Below are 19,689 nucleotides of genomic sequence, written 5' to 3'. Positions count from 1 at the left end.
AGGAAAATCTGAGCTCCAAAGGAGGGGTGGAGAAATTTGGGTCGTGGCTTTAGGTACCAATTCCAGCTCAGAGCCACGGGAATTGCAGAATCATGGAATGGGTTGGGTGGGAAGGGCACCTGAAGATCACCCAGTGCCACCCATCCATGGCAGGGACACCCCCCACTGTCCCAGGGGCTCCAGCCTTTCCTTGGACATTCCAGGGATCCAGGGGCAGCCCCAGCTGCTCTGGCAATCCCAGCCCAGCCAGGAATTCCTCATTCCCAAGATCCCATCCCTGGCTGCCCTCTGGCAGTGGGAGCCATTCCCTGGGTCCTGTCCCTCCATCCTTGTCCCCAGTCCCTCTGCAGCTCTCCTGGAGCCCCTGGAATGTGCTGGAAGCTCTCCCTGGATCCTTCCTTTCTCCAGGGGAACATTCCCAGCTCTCCCAGCCCTGCAGCAGCTCCATGGATTCCTCTGGGCTCTCTCCACAGCTCCAGGTGCTGCTGCTGTCCCCAGGGCTGGGGCAGCTCAGGTGGGGTCTCACCCGAGCACAGGGGCAGAATTCCCAAATTCCCCCTTTTCCTGCTGCCCACACTGTGAATTCCCCAGGATGGGACGGAATTTTGGGCCCAGCACACGAGGCTGGGTCGCATCCACTCTGTCCCCTCACCACCACCCCAAGCCCAAGGTCCTTTATCCCAAGGTTCTTTATCCCAAGGTCCTTTATCCCAAGGTCCTTTATCCCAAGGTCCTTTACCCCAAAACTCTTTACCCCAAAACCCTTTATCCCAAAACCCTTTACCCCAAAACCCTTTATCCCAAAACCCTTTATCCCAAAACCCTTTATCCCAAAACCCTTTATCCCAAGACCCTCTACCCCAAGGTTCTTTATCCCAAGACCCTTTATCCCAAAGTCCTTTTATCCCAAGAACCTTTATCCCATGACTCTTTACCCCAAAACTCTTTACCCCAAAACCCTTTATCCCAAGACCCTTTATCCCAAGACCCTCTACCCCAAGACCCCTTATCCGAAGGTCCTTTATCCCAAGGTCCTTTATCCCAGGAACATTTACCCCAAGGTCCTTTATCCCACAACCGTTTATCCCACAACTGTTTATCCCAAGGTCCTTTACCCCAAGGTCCTTTATCCCAAGACCCTTTATCCCAAGAAAACCCCACCAGCACGGGGAACAAACCCCACAATTACGGAAAACAAAGAGCTAAAAAGCACAGAAACCCCATTCCCAAACCCCATTCCCAAACCCCATTCTTCCCAAACCCCATTCCAAACCCCATTCCCAAACCCCATTATTCCCAAACCCCATTATTCCAAACCCCATTATTCCAAACCCCATTCTTCCCAAACCCCATTATTCCAAACCCCATTATTCCAAACCCCATTCCAAACCCCATTCCCAAACCCCATTCTTCCCAAACCCCATTCCCAAACTCCATCCTTCCCAAACCCCATCCTTCCCAAACCCCATTATTCCCAAACCCCATTATTCCCAAACCCCATTCCCAAACCGCATTCCCAAACCCCATTATTCCCAAACCCCATTCCACACCCCATCCTTCCCAAACCCCATTCCCAAACCCCATTATTCCAAACCCCATTATTCCCAAACCCCATTATTCCCAAACCCCATTCTTCCCAAACCCCATTCCACACCCCATTATTCCCAACCCCCATCCTTCCCAATCCCCATCCTTCCCGATCTCCCGGCGGCTCACTCACCCGTGCAGGGCGCGGACGACGCATTTCTCCAGGGGATCGTTGGTGTACCTCGTGTCCAGCTGGAAGCGGTATTCCCCTTCCCAACGGCGCCACACCTCCACGGAATTCCCGCGGAGCCGGACCGCGCGGCATTCCTCCTTTTTCCCGGGAGCGCCGCGGGCGGGCTGGGCGCCGCCGCTCCGCTGGCGCCGCAACGGGAGCACCTTCCCCACCAGGGGAGCTGCCGGAGAGCTCCCGGCGCCGGGATCCTCCTTGGGATCCTCCTTGGGATCCTCCTTGGGATCCTCCTTGGGATCCGCGCACTTTTCGGGATCGTCGGGCATGGGGGAGGCGTAGGAGTGCTCGGCCGAGATGATGGAGCGTCGGTTCTCCTCGGGGGACGGCGGAGCTTGGCGCGGAGGGAACGCCGGGAATACGGCGCCGCTCCGGCCGGAAATTCCAGAGGTTTTTTCCCTGGGAGGAGAGGCCAGCTGGCTGGAATCCGTGTCTTCGGGAAGAACCTGGCTCAGGGCCACCTTGCTGGAGGTGGATTTTTTGCCCTGCCTGTCCGCCCGGTGGTATTTGTGGTCAGGAGGGCTCTGCTGCTCCCAGGAATCGCCAGATTCCATGGGAATTATCCCAGAATCCTTGGGAATAAAGGCAGGAATGCAGGAGCCCAGGGCCAGGTCAGCCAGGAGGTTCAGGGCGTGGGAGTCGCTGTTGTCTCCTTGCAGGGTAAAGGTAACGCTGGGAGTTGCCATGGGATGAACGTTCCTGGGAGGTTCTGAAATGTTGGGAGCTGCCATGGGATGAACGTTCCTTGGAGGTTCTGAAATGTTGGGAATTGCCATGGGATGAACGTTCCTTGGAGGTTCTGATCTACTGGGAGTTGCCATGGGATGAACGTTCCTCGGAGGTTCTGATCTACTGGGAGTTGCCATGGGATGAACATTCCTTGGAGGTTCTGATCCGCTGGGAATTGCCATGGGATGAAGGTTCCTCTGAGGTTCTGATCCGCTGGGAATTGCCATGGGATGAATGTTCCTGGGAGGTTCTGAAATGTTGGGAATTGCCATGGGATGAACATTCCTGGGAGGTTCTGATCCACTGGGAGTTGCCATGGGATGAATGTTCCTCTGAGGTTCTGAAATGTTGGGAATTGCCATGGGATGAAGGTTCCTCTGAGGTTCTGATCCACTGGGAGTTGCCATGGGATGAACATTCCTGGGAGGTTCTGAAATGTTGGGAATTGCCATGGGATGAAGGTTCCTTGGAGGTTCTGAAATGTTGGGAATTGCCATGGGATGAACGTTCCTGGGAGGTTCTGAAATGTTGGGAATTGCCATGGGATGAAGGTTCCTCTGAGGTTCTGAAATGTTGGGAATTGCCATGGGATGAAGGTTCCTCTGAGGTTCTGAAATGTTGGGAATTGCCATGGGATGAACGTTCCTTGGAGGTTCTGAAATGTTGGGAATTGCCATGGGATTAGGGTTCCTTGGAGGTTCTTCTCCAGAGGTTTGGGATGAGGCTTCGTTCAGGACCTCCGAGAACTGCTCCTCCCTCTCTGGTGGGGAACAAAGGGAAAAATCCATTCAGAAAGGGAAAAAGACAATTAAAAAGGGAAAAATCCATCCAGAAATTGAAAAAATCCATTTCCAAAGGGAAAAAAATCAATTAAAAAGGAAAAATTCATTTTAAAAGGGAAAAAATCAATTAAAAAGGGAAAAAAACATTCAGAAATTGAAAAAAATCTATTTCAAAGGGAAAAAATCAATTAAAAACTGAAAAATCCACTTCCAAAGGAAAAAAAAAAATCAATTAAAAGGAGAAAATAAATTAAAAGTGAGAAAATAAATTTAAAAGGGGAAAATCCATTTTAAAAGGGAAAAAAAATCAGTTTAAAAGGGAAAAAATCCATTCAGACATGGAAATATCCATTTAGAAAGGGAAAAAATCCATTTAAAAAGGGGGAAAATCAATTATAAAGGGGAAAAGTCTGTTTAAGAAGGGGAAAAAAATCAATTTAGAAAGGGAAACATCAATTAAAAAGAGGGAAATCAATTAAAAAGGGAAAAAATCCATTTGGAAAGGGAAAAATCAATTTAAAAGGGAAAAAATCAATTTAAAAGGGAAAAAATCCATTTAAAAAGGGAAAAAAATTCAATTAAAAAGGGAAAAAAATCCATTTCAAAAGGGAAAAAAAAATCAATTTCAAAAGGGAAAAATCCATTTCAAAAGTGGAAAAAAATCCATTTAAAAATGGGAAAAATCAATTTAAAAGGGAAAAGGTCAAATTTTTTTCCAAGATGGATTTTCCACAGTTTAAAAAAATATCTCCATGGTCATGCAGGTCATGGATAGCAGGAAATTAGATTTATTCAGGAATAATTCAGAAATATCCAATTTTGGGGGTTAAAAATCCCAGGATGAAGCCGGGGAATCAGGTGAATTCCTGCTCCTAAAATCCAGCCCCAAAATTTCCCTTCCAGGAAAAAAAATCCTGAAATTCCCGGCTGGGCTCAAGGGCCACGAGTGACTTTTAATTTCATTGGGAAGGGCAGAGTGAGACACAAAATTGGGGTTTTTTACGGCCAAATTTGGGGTTTTTTTGGGATTTTTTGGGATTTAGCAGGAGCCATCCCACGGGAGGGATGCTGGATGCTCCAAAGGCAACGAGGGAATGTGGGATCATGGAATGCTGGAAGGGAATTTAAGAATATTCCAACCCCAATGGCTCATCCCATTATGGAGTGAGACATAAAATTGGGGGTTTTTACAGCCAAATTTGGGGTTTTTTGGGGATTTTTTGGGATTTAGCAGGAGCCATCCCATGGGAGGGATGCTGGATGCTCCAAAGGCAACGAGGGAATGTGGGATCAAGGAATTCTGGAAGGGAATTTAAGAATATTCCAACCCCAATGGCTCATCCCATTATGGATTGAGACATAAAATTGGGGTTTTTTTACAGCCAAATTTGGGGTTTTTTTGGGATTTTTTGGGATTTAGCAGGAGCCATCCCATGGGAGGGATGCTGGATGCACTCTGGCAGCTCCAAAGGCAACGATGGAATGTGGGATCATGGAATGCTGGAAGGGAATTTAAGAATATTCCAACCCCAATGGCCCATCCCATTATGGAGTGAGACACAAAACTGGGGGTTTTTTACAGCCAAATTTTTGGGATTTTTTGGGATTTAGCAGGAGCCATCCCATGGGAGGGATGCTGGATACACTCTGGCAGCTCCAAAGGCAATGATGGAATGTGGGATCATGGAATGCTGGAAGGGAATTTAAGAATATTCCAACCCCGTGGCTCATCCCATTATGGAGTGAGACATAAAATTGGGGGTTTTTTTACAGCCAAATTTGGGGTTTTTTTGGGATTTTTTGGGATTTAGCAGGAGCCATCCCATGGGAGGGATGCTGGATGCTCCAAAGGCAACGAGGGAATGTGGGATCATGGAATGCTGGAAGGGAATTTAAGGATATTCCAACCCCGTGGCTCATCCCATTATGGAGTGAGACATAAAATTGGGGTTTTTTTACAGCCAAATTTTTGGGATTTTTTGGGATTTAGCAGGAGCCATCCCATGGGAGGGATGCTGGATGCTCCAAAGGCAACGATGGAATGTGGGATCATGGAATGCTGGAAGGGAATTTAAGGATATCCCATTCCAATCCCACTATCCCAGGCTGCTCGTGGCCAGGGACACTTCCATGGATCCAGGAGGATTCTCTGGGAATTCCATCCCAGAATTTCCCCCAAATATTTGACATTTCCCCCAGTTTCCATCCAGAGCTGTTTATTTCGTCCCTGCCTCTGGATAGCTCAGCTTTGAAAGGAATTTTTTCCCATGGGAATTTTTCCTCACCGCTCTCTTCCTGCCGGTTCTCCGGAGGTTTTGACGCTCCGTTTTCCACGTTTTTCTGCATTTTGCTCTTCCCTGGCTCTGCGCCACTCTCTGTGGCAGGAACCTTCTGGGAATTCTGGTTTTCCAGGGTTTTTGGCCTCTTTGCCTCCACGCCAGGAATGTTGGGAGCTGAGATTTCCTTCTCAGCACCTTCACACTGGGGTTTGTGGATGATTTCTGCAGCCAGGACCTCTGCACCTGGGACAGGGAAAAGGAGGAGGTGATTTTCATTTGGGAATGCTGTGGGATAAAAATTCATCGGGAAGAGGTTTTGGTGGTTTTACTTCTCGTTATCCTGATTGAATTGGGAATATAATTAATTTATTCCCAATTCAGTCAGGACAATGAGAAGGAAAATCTGACCTGGAAGCATCCCATTTCAGGCAGCTTCCTTGGGATAATTCCTGAGATTTATCTGGATGCTCTATGCACTTGGAAAGCTCCTGGATGGTTCCCAGTGAACCCAGAGCGTCCCAGCTGGATGGAAGGTGGAAACCAATCCCATTTTTCCAGCACCCACCTCTTTTCCTTCCATGTGGCAGCTGCAAATTGGCCAATTTCAGCATGGGCTCGTTGGAATTGTCCGTGGATCCCGATTTTTTGGGACAAGAGGAAGCGATGCTGGGTTTTTTCTTGGCTGCCTCCCTGCTCCTGCTGTTGTTCTTCCCAGGATGTGTTTGTGCCTTGAGGCCTCTCTTCCCGAGGATCCTGCTGGATTTCCTCCGGAGCTCCCGGCCCCAGGGCTTGGTGGGAGAGGTGATGCTTTTTGGGAATCTCTCCGGAGCGGGCCTGGGGTGCTCCCTCTTATCCCGCAGCGTTCTGGTGGGAGGAGCGGGATGTGGAGGCACCGAGGAGGAGGAGGAATTCCCAGGATCAGCTCCCAAATTCCTGGCAGCCCCCGTGAGACACTGCAAGGCTGCCTGGATGCCCAGGGCGAAGCTGCCGGGGTCGCAGAGGTAACGGCGCAGCTGGGCCAGGGATGGCTCCGAGAGATTTTGGGAAGGGTCAGCGCCTCCATCCCGGCAGGAAGAGGGGACAGGAGCAACGGGAACGTCGCTGCCCTGCCCAGGGATGGGCTGGGAGTTTTCCTGGAGTTCTGCAAATTCCTGGAGGTGCTCCTGGATGCCCGAGGCGTTCCAGGAGGAGCTGGCTGCTTTCCGGAGGGCGTAGCGGAGTCCCGGCAAAACGGAGGCGATTTTTAGGGAGATGGCATTCCTGGCACTGCCCAACTTCCCGTCCTTTGGCTCCTGCTCTTCCACTGGGAAAGGAAAACCAAAATGTGGTTTGAGGGTGGTGAGCAAAGGAGGGGATTCACAAAATCATCGCCCTGGTGGAGGGGAACGTTGGAGATAAGGGGAAGAAAGGAAAGAGGAAAAGGAAAAGGAAAAGGAAAAGGAAAAGGAAAAGGAAAAGGAAAGGAAAGGAAAGGAAAGGAAAGGAAAGGAAAGGAAAGGAAAGGAAAGGAAAGGAAAGGAAAGGAAAGGAAAGGGGAAAGGAAAGAGGAAAGGAAAGAGGAAAGGGAATGAAAAGGAAAGGAAAGAGGAAAGGAAAGAGGAAAGGAAAGAGGAAAGGGAATGAAAAGGAAAGGAAAGAGGAAAGGAAAGAGGAAAGGAAAGAGGAAAGAGGAAAGGAAAGGGGAAAGGAAAGGGGAAAGGGAAAGGGGAAAGGGAAAGGGGAAAGGGAAAGGGGAAAGGGAAAGGAAAGAGGAAAGGGAATGAAAAGGAAAGGAAAGAGGAAAGGGAAAGAGAAAATAAAGAATTAAAGAAAGAGGAAAAGAAAGAGGAAAGGGAATGAAAAGGAAAGGAAAGAAAAAAGGAAAGAGGAAAGGAAAGAGGAAAGGAAAGAGGAAAAGGAAAGGGGAAAAAATAAAACCTTGAAGTAAAAAGCTCCAAAAATCAGCCTGTAAAAACCTCAGCCCTGGGGAAATGTCCAAATGCTCCGGATGGATCCCACCAAACATCCCAAACCTGCTCCAGATGGATCCCACCCAACATCCCAACCTGCTCCAGACAGATCCCACCAAACATCCCAAAGGATGGATCCCACCAAACATCCCAACCTGCTCCGGATGGATCCCACCAAACATCCCAAACCTGCTCCAGATGGATCCCACCAAACATCCCAAAGGATGGATCCCACCAAACATCACAACCTGCTCTGGATGGATCCCACCAAACATCCCAAACCTGCTCCAGATGGATCCCACCAAACATCACAACCTGCTCTGGATGGATCCCACCAAACATCCCAAACCTGCTCCAGATGGATCCCACCAAACATCCCAAACCTGCTCCAGACAGATCCCACCCAACATCCCAACCTGCTCCAGACAGATCCCACCAAACATCCCAAAACTGTTCCAGACAGATCCCACCAAACGTCCCAAAGGATGGATCCCACCCAACATCCCAAAGGATGGATCCCACCAAACATCCCAAACCTGTTCCAGACAGATCCCACCAAACATCCCAAACCTGCTCTGGATGGATCCCACCAAACGTCCCAAACCTGCTCCAGATGGATCCCACCAAACGTCCCAAACCTGCTCCAGATGGATCCCACCAAACATCCCAAACGTGCTCCAGATGGATCCCACCCAACATCCCAAAGGATGGGTCCCACCCAACATCCCAAGCCTGGAGCAGAGAACTCCTCTTCTGAAGAGCAACGGGCCCTCAAAGCTTGTTGTCCAGCCTAGAGCAGAGCCTGGGGCAGCAGGGGGGGTCCTACCTCGGGGGCTCAGGGCCCGGGGCGAGCGGAACAGGAACAGGGCCAGCAGGCTGACGGGCTCCTTGGGCTCCAGGCCTGCCAGAACAGAGCTGGGTGAGCAACCAGGGCTGGGTGAGCAACCAGGGCTGGGTGAGCAACCAGGGCTGGGTGAGCAACCAGGGCTGGGTGAGGAACCAGGGCTGGCTGAGGAACCAGGGCTGGGTGAGCAACCAGGGCTGGGTGAGGAACCAGGGCTGGGTGAGCAACCAGGGCTGGGTGAGCAACCAGGGCTGGGTGAGCAACCAGGGCTGGGTGAGGAACCAGGGCTGGGTGAGGAACCAGGGCTGGGTGAGCAACCAGGGCTGGGTGAGGAACCAGGCTTGGGGTGAGGAACCAGGGCTGGGTGAGGAACCAGGGCTGGGTGAGGAACCAGGGCTGGGTGAGGAACCAGGGCTGGGGTGAGGAACCAGGCTTGGGGTGAGGAACCAGGGCTGGGTGAGGAACCAGGGCTGGGCTGAGGAACCAGGGCTGGCTGAGGAACCAGGGCTGGGTGAGGAACCAGGGCTGGGTGAGGAACCAGGGCTGGGGTGAGGAACCAGGCTTGGGGTGAGGAACCAGGGCTGGGCTGAGGAACCAGGCTTGGGGTGAGGAACCAGGCTTGGGGTGAGGAACCAGGGCTGGGTGAGGAACCAGGGCTGGCTGAGGAACCAGGGCTGGGTGAGCAACCAGGGCTGGGTGAGGAACCAGGGCTGGGTGAGGAACCAGGGCTGGGTGAGCAACCAGGGCTGGGTGAGCAACCAGGGCTGGGTGAGGAACCAGGGCTGGGTGAGGAACCAGGCTTGGGGTGAGGAACCAGGGCTGGGTGAGGAACCAGGGCTGGGTGAGGAACCAGGGCTGGGTGAGCAACCAGGGCTGGGTGAGGAACCAGGGCTGGGTGAGGAACCAGGGCTGGGTGAGGAACCAGGGCTGGGTGAGGAACCAGGGCTGGGTGAGGAACCAGGGCTGGGTGAGCAACCAGGGCTGGGTGAGGAACCAGGGCTGGGTGAGGAACCAGGCTTGGGGTGAGCAACCAGGCTTGGGGTGAGCAACCAGGGCTGGGTGAGGAACCAGGGCTGGGCTGAGGAACCAGGGCTGGCTGAGGAACCAGGGCTGGGTGAGGAACCAGGGCTGGGTGAGGAACCAGGGCTGGGTGAGGAACCAGGGCTGGGTGAGGAACCAGGGCTGGGTGAGGAACCAGGGCTGGGTGAGCAACCAGGCTTGGGGTGAGGAACCAGGGCTGGGTGAGGAACCAGGGCTGGGTTCAGAAACCAGGTTTTAAATAATAAACCAGTTCCAGTTTAAGGAGCCAGGCCCAGTTTAGGCCCAGTTTAAGGAACCAGGCCCAGTTTAAGGTCCAGTTTAAGGAGCCAGGCCCAGTTTAAGGAGCCAGGCCCAGTTTAAGGTCCAGTTTAAGGAGCCAGGCCCAGTTTAAGGAACCAGGCCCAGTTTAAGGAGCCAGGCCCAGTTTAAGGAGCCAGGCCCAGTTTAGACCCAGTTTAAGGAACCAGGCCCAGTTTAAAGAGCCAGTTTCAGTTTAAGGAGCCAGGCCCAGTTTAAGGAGCCAGGTCCAGTTTAAGGAACCAGGCCCAGTTTAAGGAGCCAGGCCCAGTTTAGGCCCAGTTTAAAGAGCCAGGCCCAGTTTAAGGAACCAGGTCCAGTTTAAGGAACCAGGCCCAGTTTAAGGAGCCAGGCCCAGTTTAGGCCCAGTTTAAAGAGCCAGGCCCAGCTTAAGGAGCCAGGCCCAGTTTAGGCCCAGTTTAAAGAGCCAGGCCCAGTTTAAGGAGCCAGGCCCAGTTTAGGCCCAGCTTAAGGAGCCAGGCCCAGTTTAAGGAGCCAGGCCCAGTTTAGGCCCAGCTTAAGGAGCCAGGCCCAGCTTAAGGAGCCAGGCCCAGTTTAGCTCCCAAGCCCCCAAGCCCCAGCAGGAATTAGGCCCGGCCTTACCGTCCTCCCGTGCCAAGGCTGAGGAGGTGAGCAGGATGAGAACTCCTTGGTCCTGCAGATATTTGATGATTGCCTGCAAGAAAGAGAAAAAATAAAACCAAACTCTGCTCCTTCCCTGCCTCCCGTGCCAGCTGATCCAAGATATTCCCTGCTCAGGCCGAAAATTCCTTAAAATAGAGAAATGTCCTCATCAAGCTGGCTGGAATTAGTAATAAATAATAAATTAATGATTTAAAAATCCATTAGTAATGGAGTAGTAATCCATCCCTGCCAGGAATTGCAGCCCAAAGGGGAAGGTTGTCCCAGCATCTTGGAGAGGGACAAAATTCCAGCATCCTGGGGAAACAGAACATTCCAGAATCCTGGAAAATACAACATTCCAGCAACCTGGCAAAAGTCAAAATTCTAAGATCCTGGAAAAGACAAAATGCTAGCATCCTTTGAAAAGAAAACACCAAATTCCAGCATCCCAGGGAAGCCACAAAATTCCAGCATCCTGAAAAACACAAAATTCCAGAACACTGGGAAAAGAAAACACCAAATTCCAGCATCCCAGGAAACCCCCTTGGAACTGAAGGGAACTTTTCCTTTCAATATTCCAACATTCCACCCTCTCCTGGGAACTGAAGGGAACCTTTCCATTTGATATTCCAAAATTCTACTCCTCTCCTGGGAACTGAAGGGAACTTTTCAATATTCCAAAATTCCAGCCCTGTCCTGGAGCTGGAATTGAACTTTTCCATTCGATATTCCAACATCCCACTCCTCTCCTGGGAGCTGGAATTTTTCCTTTCAATATTCCAACATTCCAGCCCTCTCCTGGAGCTGGAATTGAACTTTTCCATTCCATATTCCAACATTCCAGCCCTCTCCTTGGAGTTGAGGGGAACTTTTCAATATTCCAACATTCCAGCCCTGTCCTGGAGCTGGAATTGAACTTTTCCTTTCCATATTCCAACATTCCAGCCCTCTCCTGGAGCTGGAATTGAACTTTTCCATTCGATATTCCAACATTCCAGCCCTGTCCTGGAGCTGGAATTGAACTTTTCCTTTCGATATTCCAACATTCCAAACATTCCACCCCTCTCCTGGAATTAGAACTAAAAGGAACTTTTCCATTCAACATTCCAACATTCCAGCCCTCTCCTGGAGCTGGAACTTTTCCATTCAACATTCCAACATTCCAGCCCTCTCCTGGAGCTGGAATTGAACTTTTCCTTTCAATATTCCAACATTCCAGCCCTCTCCTGGAGCTGGAATTGAACTTTTCCATTCGATATTCCAACATTCCACCCCTCTCCTTGGAATTGAACGGAACTTTTCAATATTCCAACATTCCACCCCTCTCCTGGAGCTGGAATTGAACTTTTCTATTCAATATTCCAACATTCCAGCCCTCTCCTGGAGCTGGAATTGAACTTTTCCATTCAATATTCCAACATTCCAGCCCTCTCCTTGGAGTTGAAGGGAACTTTTCAATATTCCAACATTCCAGCCCTGTCCTGGAGCTGGAATTGAACTTTTCCATTCAACATTCCAACATTCCAGCCCTCTCCTGGAGCTGGAACTTTTCCATTCAACATTCCAACATTCCAGCCCTCTCCTGGAGCTGGAATTGAACTTTTCCTTTCAATATTCCAACATTCCAGCCCTCTCCTGGAGCTGGAACCTTTCCATTCCATATTCCAACATTCCAGCCCTGTCCTGGAGCTGGAATTGAACTTTTCCATTCAATATTCCAACATTCCAGCCCTCTCCTGGAGCTGGAACTTTTCCATTCAATATTCCAACATTCCAGCCCTCTCCTGGAGCTGGAATTGAATTTTTCCATTCGATATTCCAACATTCCACCCCTCTCCTGGAGCTGGAACTTTTCCATTCCATATTCCAACATCCCACCCCTCTCCTGGGAACAAAAAAATAAAATGCTGGAGAGCAACAAAGCAGGAAAAGAACCTTTAAAGCGGGGAAATCAATTAACTCCACGCTGCATGGGCTGTGGGTAACGACACCAAAAATGGGATTTTTCTCCCAGAAAAACACTCACCAAGTCCTTCTCCACCAGATTTTCCACCAGCTGATCCATTCGGGATTGATCCTTCTTGGATATTTCCACCTCGTAGAGACTGGAGTAAACCCCCTGAAAGCAGACTGGGGGAAAAAAGAAAGGATTTAGGATTTTGGGAGGGTGATTTCCCATGGATTCTGAACTGCTGGGAGCACTGGGAATGAGGATGATTCCCAAGATTTCCTGCTCACCTTCGTTCCCGGTGTAATTTTTTTTCCCAAATGCAGCTTCTGGCAGTTTTTTCCTCAAGTCAGATAATCCCATCACGTGTTTGATGTCCAGGCTGGGGGGCCTGAGGGGTTAAAGCACAACAACAAAATTCAGGATTAAGTCCTGGGAGTTCCGTGCTTTAACTTGAGAAACCAGGTTGAGGTTAAAAACAACAGGTTCAGGTTAAAAACAACCAGGTTAAGGTTAAAAACAACCAGGTTGAGGTTAAAAACAACAGGTTCAGGTTAAAAACAACCAGGTTTAGGTTAAAAACAACCAGGGTTAATTTGAGAAACCAGGTTTAGGTTAAAGAAAAAGGTTTAGGTTAAAAACAACAGGTTTAGGTTAAAAACAACCAGGTTTAATTTGAGAAACAAGGTTTAGGTTAAAAACAACCAGGTTTAGTTTGAGAAACCAGGTTTAGGTTAAAAAAAACAGGTTCAGGTTAAAAAGAACCAGGTTTAGGTTAAAAACAACCAGGTTTAGGTTAAAAACAACCAGGTTTAGGTTAAAAACAACCAGGTTTAATTTGAGAAACCAGGCTTAGGTTAAAAAAAACCAGGTTCAGTTTAAGAAACCAGGTTTAGGTTAAAAACAACAGGTTTAGATTAAAAACAACCAGGTTTAGGTTAAAAACAACCAGGTTTAGTTTGAGAAAGCAGGTTGACGTTAAAAAAAAACAGGTTTAATTTGATAAACCAGGTTTAGGTTAAAAAACAAACAGGTTTAGTTTGAGAAACCAGTTTTAGGTTAAAACCAACAGGTTCAGGTTTAAAACAACCAGGTTTAGGTTAAAAACAACAGGTTCAGGTTAAAAACAACCAGGTTTAGGTTAAAAACAACCAGGGTTAATTTGAGAAACCAGGTTTAGGTTAAAGAAAAATGTTTAGGTTAAAAACAACAGGTTTAGGTTAAAAACAACCAGGTTTAATTTGAGAAAGCAGGCTTAGGTTAAAAACAACAGGTTAGTTTGAGAAACCAGGTTCAGCTTGAGGAATTGAAGTTGGGTTAAGGAATCAGGTTAAGTTTGATAAGCCAGGCTCAGTGTGATAAACCAGGCTCAATGTGATAAACCAGGCTCAATGTGATAAGCCAGGCTCAGTGTGTGATAAACCAGGCTCAGTGTGTGATAAACCAGGCTCAGTGTGTGATAAACCAGGCTCAGTGTGATAAACCAGGCTCAGTGTGATAAACCAGGCTCAGTGTGTGATAAACCAGGCTCAGTGTGTGATAAGCCAGGCTCAGTGTGATAAACCAGGCTCAGTGTGTGATAAACCAGGCTCAGTGTGATAAACCAGGCTCAATGTGATAAACCAGGCTCAATGTGTGATAAACCAGGCTCAGTGTGTGATAAACCAGGCTCAGTGTGATAAACCAGGCTCAATGTGATAAACCAGGCTCAGTGTGTGATAAACCAGGCTCAGTGTGTGATAAACCAGGCTCAGTGTGATAAACCAGGCTCAGTGTGATAAACCAGGCTCAGTGTGTGATAAACCAGGCTCAATGTGTGATAAACCAGGCTCAGTGTGTGATAAACCAGGCTCAGTGTGATAAACCAGGCTCAGTTTAAGAAGGTCAGCTCAGGGGTTAGGCCCGGCTCAGGGGTTAATCCTGGCTCAGGAGTTAATCCCGGCTCAGGGGTTAAGCCCGGCTCAGGGGTTAGGCCCGGCTCAGGAGTTAATCCCGGCTCAGGGGTTAAGCCCGGCTCAGGGGTTAGGCCCGGCTCAGGGGTTAAGCCCGGCTCAGGGGTTAATCCTGGCTAAGGGGTTAATCCTGGCTAAGGGGTTAAGCCCGGCTCAGGGGTTAGGCCCGGCTCACTCACAGCTGGGCGGGCACGCTGCCCGCGCGGTGCTGAGCCCGGCTCAGGGGTTAATCCCGGCTCAGGAGTTAGGCCCAGCTCAGGGGTTAGGCCCGGCTCAGGGGTTAGGCCCGGCTCAGGGGTTAATCCCGGCTCAGGGGTTAGGCCCGGCTCAGGGGTTAGGCCCGGCTCAGGGGTTAGGCCCGGCTCAGGGGTTAAGCCTGGCTCAGGGGTTAGGCCCAGCTCAGGGGTTAATCCTGGCTCAGGAGTTAATCCCGGCTCAGGGGTTAAGCCTGGCTCAGGGGTTAGGCTCGGCTCAGGGGTTAATCCTGGCTCAGGGTTTAGGCCCGGCTCAGGGGTTAATCCCCGCTCAGGGGTTAATCCTGGCTCAGGGGTTAATCCTGGCTCAGGGGTTAGGCCCGGCTCAGGGGTTAAGCCTGGCTCAGCTCACTCACAGCTGGGCGGGCACGCTGCCCACGCGGTGCTGAGCCTGGCTCAGGGGTTAAGCCTGGCTCAGGGGTTAATCCCCGCTCAGGGGTTAGGCCCGGCTCAGGGGTTATGCCTGGCTCAGCTCACTCACAGCTGGGCGGGCACGCTGCCCGCGCGGTGCTGAGCCTGGCTCAGGGTTTAGGCCCGGCTCAGGGGTTAATCCCGGCTCAGGGGTTAAGCCCGGCTCACTCACAGCTGGGCGGGCACGCTGCCCGCGCGGTGCTGAGCCTGGCTCAGGGGTTAAGCCCGGCTCAGCTCACTCACAGCTGGGCGGGCACGCTGCCCGCGCGGTGCTGAGCCCGGCTCAGGGGTTAATCCTGGCTCAGGAGTTAATCCCGGCTCAGGGGGTTAATCCCGGCTCAGGGGTTAAGCCTGGCTCAGCTCACTCACAGCTGGGCGGGCACGCTGCCCGCGCGGTGCCGGCTCCTCAGGCCGATGGTGCACAGGCGCCGCCCCCCGATGCTCAGCTGGCCCCGCCACGGGCACGGCTCTGCCAGGGGAGAGAGAGAACGGCCTGAGGGGAAACCCAAAAACCAACCCAAAAACCAACCCAAAAACCAACCCAAAAACCAACCCCAAAACCAACCCGAAAACCAACCCAAAAACCAACCCGAAAACCAACCCCAAAAACCAACCCCAAAAACCAACCCAAAAACCAAACCCAAAAACCAACCCAAAAACCAAACCCAAAAACCAACCCAAAAACCAACCCCAAAAACCACAACCTCAGAAAGCCCAACCCCAAAAACCAAACCCAAAAACCCCAAACCCAAAAACCCCAAACCCAAAAACCCCAAACCCAAAAACCAACCCCAAAAACCCAAAAACCCAAAACCCCAAACCTTAAAACCCCAACCCCAAAAACCAACCCCAAAAACCAACCCCAAAACCAACCCCAAAAACCAACCCCAAAACCAACCCCAAAAACCAACCCAAAAACCCCAACCCCAAAAATCCCAAACCCAAAACTCCCAAACCCAAAAACCCCAAACCCAAAAACCCAAACCCAAAATCCCCAACCCCAAAAACCACAAACCCAAAAACCCAAACCCAAAAACCCCAAACCCAAAAACCCCAACCCCAAAAACCCCAACCCCAAAAGCCACAAACCCAAAAACCCCAAACCCAAAAACCCCAAACCCAAAACCCCAAACCCAAAAACCCCAACCCCAAAAACCCCAAACCCAAAAACCCAAACCCAAAAACCCCAACCCCAAAAACCCCAAACCCAAAAACCCAAACCCAAAAACCCCAACCCCAAAAGCCACAAACCCAAAAACCCCAAACCCAAAAACCCCAAACCCAAAACCCCAAACCCAAAAACCCCAACCCCAAAAATCCCAAACCCAAATCCACAACCCCAAAAACCCCAAACCCAAAAACCCAAAAACCCCAACCCCAAAAATCCCAAACCCAAATCCCCAACCCCAAAAACCCCAAACCCAAAAACCCAAAAACCCCAACCCCAAAAACCCCAAACCCAAAAACCCCAAACCCAAAACCCCAAACCCAAAACCCCAAACCCAAAACCCCAAACCCAAAAACCCCAAACCCAAAAACCCCAACCCAAAACCCCAAACCCCAAACCCAAAAACCCCAAACCCAAAAACCCCAAACCCAAAACCCCAAACCCAAAACCCCAAACCCCAAACCCAAAAACCCCAAACCCAAAACCCCAAACCCAAAACCCCAAACCCAAAACCCCAAACCCCAAACCCAAAAACCCCAAACCCAAAACCCCAAACCCAAAACCCCAAACCCAAAACCCCAAACCCAAAAACCCCAAACCCAAAAACCCCAACCCCAAAAACCACAACCCCAAAAACCCCAAACCCAAAACCCCAAACCCAAAAACCCCAAACCCAAAAACCCCAACCCCAAAAACCCCAACCCCAAAAACCACAACCCCAAAAACCCCAAACCCAAAAATCCCAAACCCAAAACCCCAAACCCAAAAACCCCAAACCTTAAAACCCCAAACCCAAAAACCCCAAACCCAAAAACCCCAAACCTTAAAACCCCAACCCCAAAAACCCCAACCCCAAAAACCCCAAACCCAAAAACCACAAACCCAAAAACCCCAAACCCAAAACCCCAAACCCAAAAACCCCAAACCTTAAAACCCCAAACCCAAAAACCCCAAACCCAAAAACCACAAACCCAACCCCAAAAACCCCAAAAACCCAAACCCAGCACGTTACCTTGGTGGTTCCGCTCCGCCCTGGAGAGAAATCAATAAAAAAAGAAAATATTCAGAGGTGGAAAAAACGATAAAAAACAAATCAAAGGAATTTTGGGGACAGGAAAAGGATAAAAAGGAATTTTAGATGTAGGAAAAGGTTAAAAAGGAATATTCAGAGATGGGATAAGAGGGAATAAAATGAATGTTTAGAGATGGGAAAAGAGGAAAGAAAACGAAAATTGAGGTATGGGAAAAGGAACAAAAGGAATTTTAGAGATGGAAGAAGAATAAAAAGGAATATTAGGGATGGGTAAAGAAATAAGAGGAATATTCAGAGATGGAAAAAGGAAGGAAAGGAATATTTAGAGATAGGAAAAGGATAAAAAGGAATATTGGATGGGGAAAAGGATAAAAACGAATCTCGGGGATGGGAGAAGGAGAAACAGGAATTCCAGGATGGGAAAAGGAGCAGAGGGAATTCCAGGATGGAGAAAAGGAGCAGAGGGAATTCCAGGATGGGAGAAGGAGCAGAGGGAATTCCAGGATGGGAGAAGGAGCAGAGGGAATTCCAGGATGGGAGAAGGAGCAGGAATTCCAGGATGGGAAAAGGAGCAGAGGGAATTCCAGGATGGGAAAAGGAGCAGAGGGAATTCCAGGATGGGAAAAGGAGCAGAGGGAATTCCAGGATGGGAGAAGGAGCAGGAATTCCAGGATGGGAAAAGGAGCAGAGGGAATTCCAGGATGGAGAAAAGGAGCAGAGGGAATTCCAGGATGGGAAAAGGAGCAGAGGGAATTCCAGGATGGGAAAAGGAGCAGAGGGAATTCCAGGATGGAGAAAAGGAGCAGAGGGAATTCCAGGATGGAGAAAAGGAGCAGAGGGAATTCCAGGATGGGAAAAGGAGCAGAGGGAATTCCAGGATGGGAAAAGGAGCAGAGGGAATTCCAGGATGGGAGAAGGAGCAGAGGGAATTCCAGGGATGGAGAAAAGGAGCAGAGGGAATTCCAGGATGGGAAAAGGAGCAGGAATTCCAGGGATGGGAAAAGGAGCAGAGGGAATTCCAGGATGGGAAAAGGAGCAGAGGGAATTCCAGGATGGGAAAAGGAGCAGAGGGAATTCCAGGATGGGAAAAGGAGCAGGAATTCCAGGATGGGAAAAGGAGCAGAGGGAATTCCAGGATGGGAAAAGGAGCAGGAATTCCAGGATGGGAAAAGGAGCAGGAATTCCAGGGATGGGAAAAGGAGCAGAGGGAATTCCAGGATGGGAAAAGGAGCAGAGGGAATTCCAGGATGGGAAAAGGAGCAGAGGGAATTCCAGGATGGAGAAAAGGAGCAGAGGGAATTCCAGGATGGGAGAAGGAGCAGAGGGAATTCCAGGATGGGAAAAGGAGCAGAGGGAATTCCAGGATGGGAGAAGGAGCAGGAATTCCAGGATGGAGAAAAGGAGCAGAGGGAATTCCCGGGATGGAGAAAAGGAGAAGGAATTCCAGGGATGGGGAAAAGGAGAAGGAATTCCAGGGATGGGAAAAGGAGCAGAGGGAATTCCAGGAATGGAGAAAAGGAGCAGAGGGAATTCCAGGATAGAGAAAAGGAGCAGAGGGAATTCCAGGATGGGAGAAGGAGCAGAGGGAATTCCAGGATGGGAAAAGGAGCAGAGGGAATTCCAGGATGGGAGAAGGAGCAGGAATTCCAGGATGGGAAAAGGAGCAGGAATTCCAGGGATACAGGAGGGCGGGGCTGTGTCTCTCACGGGCTGGGCGGGGCCATCTCCTGGGCCGGCTGCAGGTACGGACACACCTGGCGGGGACGCTCGGCCACGCCGCTCACCTCGGACAGGTAGAACTGGGAAAAGAGGGAAAAAATCCATGGGGAACACAGGGAGAAAATCCATGGGGAACTGGGAAAAAATCCATGGGGAACACAGGGAAAAATCCATGGGGAACACAGGGAAAAAAATCCATGGGGAACTGGGAATCAGCCATGGGAAACACAGGGAAAAAATCCATGGGGAACACAGGGAGAAAATCCATGGGGAACACAGAGAAAAAATCCATGGGGAACAGGGAATTCACCCCGCTCACCTCGGACACATAGCACTGGGAAAAGAGGGAAAAAATCCATGGGGAACACAGGGAAAAAATCCATGGGGAACACAGGGAAATAATCCATGGGGAACACAGGGAAAAAATCCATGGGGAACACAGGGAAAAAATCCATGGGGAAAACAGGGAAAAAAATCCATGGGGAACACAGGGAGAAAATCCATGGGGAAAACAGGGGAAAAATCCGTGGAGAAACACAGGGAAATAATCTATGGGGAACTGGGAATCAGCCATGGGAAACTGGGAAAAAATCCATGGGGAACACAGGGAATCAGCCATGGGAAACACAGGGAGAAAATCCATGGGGAGCACAGGGAAAAAATCCATGGGGAGCACAGGGAAAAAATCCATGGGGAACTGGGAATCAGCCATGGGAAACTGGGAAAAATCCATGGGGAACACAGGGAAAAAATCCATGGGGAACAGGGAATTCACCCCGCTCACCTCGGACACGTAGCACTGGGAAAAGAGGGAAAAAATCCATGGGGAACACAGGGGAAAATCCATGAGGAACACAGGGAAAAATCCATGGGGAACACAGGGAA

General features: G+C 50.1%; 1 protein-coding gene across 1 annotated transcript in view; it reads right to left on the bottom strand.

Moving 5' to 3' along the window:
- The window catches only part of TASOR2 (transcription activation suppressor family member 2), a 35,926-nt gene extending 16,441 nt beyond the window's left edge, over positions 1-19,485 (bottom strand). Inside the window, exons 1-10 of the mRNA XM_077783161.1 lie at positions 18,793-19,485; positions 17,065-17,084; positions 15,254-15,353; positions 12,558-12,658; positions 12,346-12,449; positions 10,299-10,371; positions 8,340-8,414; positions 6,130-6,867; positions 5,571-5,807; positions 1,721-3,263 (exon numbers count right to left, since the gene is read on the bottom strand). Of these exons, the coding sequence (XP_077639287.1) occupies positions 1,721-3,263; positions 5,571-5,807; positions 6,130-6,867; positions 8,340-8,414; positions 10,299-10,371; positions 12,346-12,449; positions 12,558-12,658; positions 15,254-15,353; positions 17,065-17,084; positions 18,793-18,809 (3,008 nt within the window). The 5' untranslated portion in view covers positions 18,810-19,485. The remainder of the gene's footprint in view (positions 1-1,720; positions 3,264-5,570; positions 5,808-6,129; positions 6,868-8,339; positions 8,415-10,298; positions 10,372-12,345; positions 12,450-12,557; positions 12,659-15,253; positions 15,354-17,064; positions 17,085-18,792) is intronic.
- Positions 19,486-19,689: the final 204 nt, after the last annotated feature.

The sequence above is a fragment of the Lonchura striata genome, chromosome 5 (genome assembly GCF_046129695.1).
Source record: "Lonchura striata isolate bLonStr1 chromosome 5, bLonStr1.mat, whole genome shotgun sequence".
Classification (NCBI taxonomy): Eukaryota; Metazoa; Chordata; class Aves; order Passeriformes; family Estrildidae; genus Lonchura; species Lonchura striata.
The sequence above is the reverse complement of the archived record's forward strand: the minus strand, read 5'-3'. Positions and strand labels throughout refer to the sequence as shown.